The 8,522-nt window shown below is 32.7% G+C and overlaps 1 protein-coding gene across 2 annotated transcripts in view; it reads right to left on the bottom strand.

The window, feature by feature from the left end:
- Nucleotides 1-6,462: 6,462 nt before the first annotated feature.
- Nucleotides 6,463-8,522, bottom strand: part of LOC111089487 (gamma-interferon-inducible lysosomal thiol reductase-like) — a 7,342-nt gene continuing 5,282 nt past the window's right edge. Inside the window, exons 6-7 of one of the 2 annotated variants that reach the window (XM_022402099.1) lie at nt 8,414-8,482; nt 6,463-6,735 (exon numbers count right to left, since the gene is read on the bottom strand). In XM_022402099.1, the coding sequence (XP_022257807.1) occupies nt 6,706-6,735; nt 8,414-8,482 (99 nt within the window). In that variant the 3' untranslated portion in view covers nt 6,463-6,705. The remainder of the gene's footprint in view (nt 6,736-8,413; nt 8,483-8,522) is intronic. The other variant, XM_022402100.1, reaches the window with a different exon arrangement.

The raw sequence follows: 8,522 nt of genomic DNA, 5'->3' as shown, positions 1-8,522 counted from the left end.
ACTTAACAACTTTTATAATACACGCCATAAATCACAGCGATTCACAATCTCGATAATTTCGCTCTATACGAGTTGCAAAACACACACTAGCTGGAAACAGAATCGTAAATTACCCGAAACTTACTTTAACTACTGTTCGCTTTATCATCCATATATCCGCTGGCTTTTATCTGCCAGGCTTATATACTAACGAAGAGGCGTCTCCAACATTCGCGGAGTTTCCCGATAATTCGAGAAACTCAGTCAGGCAGAAATTAAACAAACAACTTAATGTAACAGTTTTTTGTTTTTGTAACTTGAGTTTATCATGATTTAAATTTGTCAATGAACATCGCTTCTGTTCTTATTAATTCTTTTTCGGACATCCATTAACAAATTATTTCTTCTAGAACATTTTATTTTATTGTAAAGACAACATCAAATATATTTGTTAAGTTCATAATATGATGTCTATGAAATATGATTTCCGGCCCATTTCCACGATCTGTCAGTTCCTTAAGTTCTGGAAGAGGGGAGAATAAATCTATGTGAGAGATCCTTCCGGTATCTCGTGTATTTACTCGAGATATCCAATCGCGATTTGAAGTGGCTAAAACTGTATTTCTAAATGTCAATCCTTAGTTAAGAAAAAAAAATTATTATGATAATTTTAATATTTCTATGAAATATAACCCTTGAGACTATGGCACTATTTTTACAATTTGACACTTACCATTGTACAATAGGCCGAACGTTAAATCAAAATTTCCGTATGAGATCGGCGGGCGGTTTTTAGCGACATCTCTTGGAATAATGGAAATTAGATAATAATCAAGAGTTTTTTAATTAAAATAAATATAATTTTTTTAGGAATATTTGTTTTATTTTATTTTATTTTTTGCTTGAATGAGTACAAACCTAAGTTAAACATAAACTATAGATTGTTACGACAGCGGAAGTCACGTGGTAACACGTGATAAGTTTCTAGAAGGATCATGACTGTTCCTGGCAACTTTAGTGTTTGTATTTAGGAATTTGTTTTAAAACGAAATTTTCGTATGTCTAATGCTACGTCTAGCATCAAAAAACATTTCTCAATTACGTGAAATTTACGCAATAAATAAGTTAAAACATACATTGTCATTTAAGTGACAGTACACTAATATCTTGTTACGTCTCTGGTCGTTTGTTAATTTCCCGTAGAAATTCTTTCCGAAGAACTTCAGCGATACAAATCCTTTCTTAAATAAAACTAGTTTATTCTTTCTCAATACAACTTTGCAATACACTTTAACTTAAACACACGCTATAATTCACAACGATTCACGCACTTTTCTTACGGTCACCACCGCTCACTTGACTGGATTATTTGTCTCTGTCTCTCTATCTGCCATTCTCCCCGCTTTATTTGCCGGGCTTATATACAAAAACAGAGGGCGTCTAGTTCGACTTTTGTGTGTCACGTGATATATTGAATGCAGTTTGGTTCAGATTAGATGTTTGTGATGTACAAATACAAAGTCTACAGTATATTATGAATTAGAAACTAAAATTACCGATATTGACAAGCCGTAACATAAAATAAAATCCTCTTTCTATTTTCTGAGATATTACTATATTTAGTGAATCAAACAAGTTGGCCCTCGCCCACTTATTCTAACTTTCTAAATGCTTCTTTACGCACATCTACTTCTCTCTACGCCTGAAGACGAAAGACTTTCGAAACGTCATCCTCTACATTTGCAGCTTTCTACAACAGGCAGTTGCTGTCCATTTCAAACGAGATCACTGTTTTTTATATTTATTTATTTATTGTTCTATGTTTCAAGAAAAATAACTGAAATTTATAAATTTATTTGTAAATAGTAATAATATACATATATCTATATAATGTATTACAACTGAAATGTGATTGTATTCTACAAAATACTGGTCCTCTCGAACAAAGCTACGCCCACCAGTGGCACAGCGGTATGTCTGCGGACTTACAACGCCAGAAACAGGGTTTCGATACCCGTGGTGGGCAGAGCACAGATAGCCCATCGTGTAGCTTTGTGCTTAATTTCAAACAAACAAACAAAGCTAAGACAATTGCCCCCTGTAAAGACCAGTTTTACATTATTCGATATGGTAATATAAAGCTGCACGTGCCCGCGTGCGACTTCCATAATGTTAGTCAGACATGGCCTAAAGATCAATAAAATATCAATAATTGATATATATAGATGTATAATATTATGAGATTTAAACTATTTAAAATATACATTTGTGGTTTTGTGTTATAATTTGTAATCATTCTAGAACGGAAAAAAAAGCGTAATTTAAATTTATTTCCTATTTTTTTATGGTGGTTAGGAATTGACCAAACTTGTCCATAGGTATTGTTTGTTTATAGTTAAGCACAAAGCTGCACAATGAGATATCTGTACTCTGCCCACCACGGGTATCGAAACCCGGTTTCTAGCGTTGTAAGTCCGCAGACATACCGCTGTGCCACTGGTGGGGGTCCGGAGGGAAGATAGATTAAATAACATCTAAAATATAAAGTTTTTTATATAAATATAAAAAGACGTTTGATAATTATCTGGAGGTTATAGAGATTTCTCTTGTGGAATTTGACAATTTTCCGATGCACTAAAGTATTTTCAATCTTAAAATCAAAATTACTTTGCATGTTAGATAGTCAACACTCGAAAAGAAGAAAATGCCCTAGGAAATTATTAATTAAAAAAATTTAAAACTTAATTTAAAAATCTGATATTTTGTGTAATAATGTCTTGTAATGTTTATTGATAATTTGCAAAATTTCGTGAAAATACACTTACATTTTAAAAGTTACAGTATAACTGCTTTATGGTTACTTTGATGTATAATCTTTGAAATATAATTTATAATTTGATACCAATCTTATTTATATACATTCATATCCTGTCATTTTGATGCACGGCATTCAAGCTATGTTTTTTGTAGGCATTATGTGTTAGAGACATAAATTCTGGTCTATTAAAAAGGAATTACGCGGTCAGACAAACAAACTCACGTAAACGTAACTTTATTTAATATAACTACACGTAAACAATAAAGCTTAGTAATGGTACCTATAATAATGTATAGAGTATTAAACAGTTATAAGTATTCAGTGTATGGCACAGTTTAACGAGTTGAAACAAAGAAATTCAGAAAAACAAAGAAAAAACCCGTAGTAAATAAAAAAGTAGCTAAAAGGTGTTTATAGCAGTCTATGAAATGAACCGAAGCTTAATTTTTGCAAAGTAAAGTAAATGTAAAGTTGTAGTGAAAGCAAACTTAGTTGAATATGCAGAAACGTCTGAATACGTGTTCACAAAGTGATAAGTATATGGTTCTGAACAAACTGCGTATGCGTATTTTAGACCTAGTTAAGTTAAGAAGGCCTATATAAATTGTATTTAGTGTAATTTTTTTAGGACATTACACGCGAGTTAAGTGTTGTTTAAAAATGAAAACTAAAGCTGTAACCGAAGACATTCGTCACGTGATGACAACGACATTGTGCCATAGTGTACCATACTCGTTACATTGACTAACCAAAAAATGGGTAAGGTGGTTCTGAATTGAAAAGCCAATATGCAATCCGGACACCTCATTTGATCGAGAAATTTGCAACAAAAGGTCCGGACAGATTGACGCAAACGTATTATATATATTTATATGCTCCTTGAGAAACACGTGAAAATATTCATTACAGGTAGGGCACTAACCGTCAAAGTTAGTGAAATAACGAGACTTTTTCAGGCCTAACAATACTGGTTATTATATCGAATGTTCACAAATGTTTTAACATCAACACAGCAACAAGATCTCTGTACCTCTCGTGCATTTATTATAACTATATATGAGTGTAAAATTTGCGTTTATTTTAATATGACAAAAATCATTGTATAGAAGCCCCCTCCCCCAGGTGGCTCAGCGGTAAGTCTAAGGTCATATAACACTAAAAATCAGGTTTCAATACCCGCAATGAGCATAGCACAGACATTCAGTTGTGTGGTTTTATGCTTAATGACAAACAAAACTGTGAATATTTGATATTATCCAAAACTTGTAAAATGTATCAAAGACACGAGCTGATAAAACTAAAAAGCGACACCTACTTTTTTATGTACACAGAATATCATACTTAAATGTGTTTACATCTATCGTAACAAGTTCGGTATTTTCAAATCATTTATTGTAGTGATTTACTAACTCAAAGCTAATTCTGTCTGTAAACTTAAATATTTAACATAATTCCTTTATCACAGCCTTAAAGTCGAGTAAACAAGATATCGTTTTATCTCCTATCCAGCCCACATTGTAGAACCTCCATACCCGAAAGGTAGAAATCCCACCCTTTAACGTTCAACTTATTGGAAAAAAAAACATACTTGTTTGTTAATGTTGTTAAATTTTGGTCATTAAGCACAAATCTACACAATGGGTTATCTGTGCTCTGCCCACCACTGGTATCAAAACCTGGTTTCTAATGGTATAAGTCCGCAAACAAGCACCTGTGCCAGTGGGGGAGGGGGGCAAAACATACTTAGTTGTAGATATTTCGTTATGCATAACCTAATATTGTGTTTAAACAATAATCGTTTGCATCATTGGTTACTTTAAGAATCATATATCACAATTTGTTTGCTATTTTGATTGATGATATTTATATTCAAGCTCAAGTTTTGGGCGTATTGATGCAAAAATATACATGTGATTTTTGTGTTTTCAACAACTGCTGAAAAGATACCGAAATCTTGTATTCATTAGCATTTGTATGTCTCAGAATCTGGAATGTTATTAATCAAATGTTTTGTTGGTTTTTATATGCAAAGTGACCATACTTGGAGTATTGAAGCCTGCTACCTTAACATGAAAAATTACCATACTTTTATTATTGAGGCCTGTTACTTAAACATGAAAAATTATCGTACTTTTATTATTGAAGTCTGCTACCTTAACATGAAAAATTACCATACTTTTATTATTGAGGCCTGTCACTTAAACATGAAAAATTATCGTACTTTTATTATTGAAGCCTGTTGCTTCAACATGAAAAATTACCATACTTTTATTATTGAAGCCTGTTACTTCAACATTTAAGATTACCATAACGGTTTTATCTTTGTCTCGTATTGTAAATTCCCTTTACTGTTTACATTAATTGAAGATCAAGTAACGATTTGGTCTCTGTTTCGTATTGTAAATTCCCTTTACTGTTTACATTAATTGAAGATCAAGTAACGATTTGGTCTCTGTTTCGTATTGTAAATTCCCTTTACTGTTTACATTAATTGAAGATCAAGTAACGGTTTTTATCTTTGTCTCGTACTGTAAACTCCATTTACCGTTTACATTAATTGAAGATCAAGTAACGATTTGGTCTCTGTTTCGTATTGTAAATTCCCTTTACTGTTTACATTAATTGAAGATCAAGTAACTGGATTCCACGGTTTTAATTTTCTCTGATGTTTCCACTATGAAACCTTTTTTTAACTTATCGACGATATCTACCACTTTTATTCCACAAAGAATTTGTGCTTTGTGTTCTCTTTAGTTCATTTTTTTTGTCTTGGATATTTTAAATTTAACTTTTGTTTCGACTTACTCGTGTCAAAAATACTGATACATATTGTTACGTATCTGTTCGTTTGTTAATTTGTGGTATAAATTCTTTCCGAGGAACTTCAGTGATACAAGTCCTTTCTTAATTAAAATTAGTTTATTTTTTCTCGATACAGCTTTGTAATACTGTTACGACAGCGGAAGTTACGTGACGCTGGTAACATGTGATGAGTTTCTAGAAGGATCGGGGAACATCACGAATAATCCAGTATTTGCTAGACGTCCTCTATTCCTGTATATAAGCGCGCCAGATAAAGCGAAACAATTAATCGGAATTGGAATTGCAGATAGAGAGATTGAAGATATATATGTAGACATGGATAGTTGAGTCAATCGGGCGGTAAGCACCGTAAGTAAAGCTTGTGAATCGTTGTGAATTATAGCGTGTGTTGAAGTTAAAGTGACTGTGGAAATTAAGTGTATTACAAAGTTTGTGACGAGAAAGAATAAACTAGTTTTATTTAAGAAAGGACTTGTATCGCTGAAGTTTCTCGGAAAGAATTTCAACGGAAAATTAACAAACGAACAGAGACGTAACAATACACAGAATATCCACAGTCACTTTAAACTTAACAACCTTTATAACACACGTTATAAATCACAGCGATTCACACACTTTACTTACGGGGCCTACCGTTCCCTTGACTCAATTATCTATCTTTTCAATCTATCTGCAGATCTATTTATCGCTGACTTTATTTGCCGGGCTTATATACCAAAAAAAGAGGGCGCCTGGCAAACACTCGGACATTCGCGGGGTTCCTCGATAATTCATGATCCTTCAAGAAACTCCAGCGCGCATGCTCCCAGCGCTGTCGTAACAATATACTTAACTAGAAAAACTGATTAGACACCTTTTTTATTTTAAATTTCCAAGAATACAAGGGTGCTAACAAAACATTTTCATTCTTTGGATACTTGACGTTGTTTCGTTGAATAATTATTCAATTCCAAAATTTATTTTCAAAATTAGATCACAAACTGTATTAAGAAGAGTAACGAGTTACTTATAATATGTGTCCAAGGAATCAAATTAAGTATTAAAAATATATTTCGTTTCCGTTGTTCTATTCTTTACTATTCGGTCTAGGTTTGACAACCAGCCGGCATTTGACCCTAAGTAACAGAGAAATAAAAAGAACGAGAAAGGTTAATCAATAGTATAGATAAATCAGACGAATTCAAAAGCGAGCATATGTCGACGAAGATATGAAATAAAGTGGTTTGTGTTTGTAAGCCTATTTATTTTTCAGTGACAAAAAGTTCCCAACTTTCCAACCTCTTGTCACCACAAGGTTCTCAGAGGTTCTCGGGTAGGCCACAGATTCATCTTATAATTTTTATGAGTTTGACAGCCATTTCAGTTTCTCCCCCTACCCCCGCTACTAGGACTGGAACTTAGTTTATTCATCTTATTGTTATTAAACTTTTTTTATCTTGTAATTATTATTATTATTATTATTATGAAAATGTTGATATAATTTTTCAAAAGATTAGAAAGCTTTAATTACGGGTAACAATAAAATAGGTCTCTGGAATTATTACAAATATGCCTCAAAATGTTATCAGCTTATGTCACTAATATAACATTATACACACTAGCAGAAATACACGCCCTCCGGGTAGGTGTAACTGCTAGTTCTTGCAGATGGCTATTGGGCCTGCGGGCCTTTCCTGGAATTGTCTGACAGTTCTACAACAATGTACTAGTCCTTGACATTCTGTAATGTTCAACTTCCATGAGGAAACGGATTTTATTGAAATTTTAGTTTAAAAATGAGCTATCATTACAGCATTACATCACAGAGGAGATGTTATTGAAGTATTTCTTTGTAGACGCAGTTATCAATGAAATTGCCTTGCTTTTCTGTTGCAACACTCATAAGATTTTCACTCAAAAAATATGTTTTTAGTTTTTTATTGTTTTATATTTGAAACGTACTCCTTTTTTGTAATTCTTATTGGTTAAGTCTCAAACTTGCTCCTCTTTTGTTTATCATTTTTATTAGCTAAATCTGAAACATATCATTTTTGTGGAAATTTCAATTGTTTTATCCAGTTATGATTGGTGATGATCAGTACGATATTTTTCGAGATTCGAATTTTTGACGTGTACATAGCAAGCTCCATTATAATAAGATACTGTTGTTTATGTAATATAACAACCAGTGTGAACATTAGGCTTACTTGTGTTCTACGTTTATGTAATGTAACAACCTGAATGAACATTAGGCCTACTTGTGTAGTTGCTTCTACGTTTATGTAATATAACAACCTCAATAAACATTAGGCCTACTTGTGTTCTACGTTTATGTAATATAACAACTTGAATGAACATTAGGTCTACATGTGAGTAGTTACTTCTACGTTTAATGTAATATAACAACCTGAATGAACATTATGCCTACTTATGTAGTTGTTTCTACGTTTATGTCATGTAACAATTTGAACGAACATTAGGCCTACTTCTATAGTTGCTTTTACGTTCAATTTTCGGAACTATGGTCCTTTCTGAATATCTGGCTGTAACCCCCCACCCCACCCCACCACCACCATCTACTCGAGGACTATGAATTAAATGATGCCCTCGGCGTGGGTACCTTTTGCTGGATTAGATTGAGAAGTGAATTGGTTGGATAAATAGAACAACAGAATAATATGCTTGGTTAAACTTAGAACCAGCTCTTCAGGTTTAGACTGAACTGAAAAAAGTAGAGACTTAAAATACTAATTTAACCTTTTACTATAAATATTTAAAAAAATACCCTTTGATTGTTAAGAGATTTTTACCTACCTTATAATTATCGCATATTAGACAAAGCAAATTCTTTTGAGCTTGACTTTCATTTTCACTGGAAAATTCCTGTTAATATATATATATATATATATATATAGTACTAAAT

Source organism: Limulus polyphemus, unplaced genomic scaffold (assembly GCF_000517525.1).
Source record: "Limulus polyphemus unplaced genomic scaffold, Limulus_polyphemus-2.1.2 Scaffold6415, whole genome shotgun sequence".
Classification (NCBI taxonomy): domain Eukaryota; kingdom Metazoa; phylum Arthropoda; class Merostomata; order Xiphosura; family Limulidae; genus Limulus; species Limulus polyphemus.
Note: the sequence above shows the minus strand (reverse complement) of the source record. Positions and strands in the feature narration are given on the sequence as shown.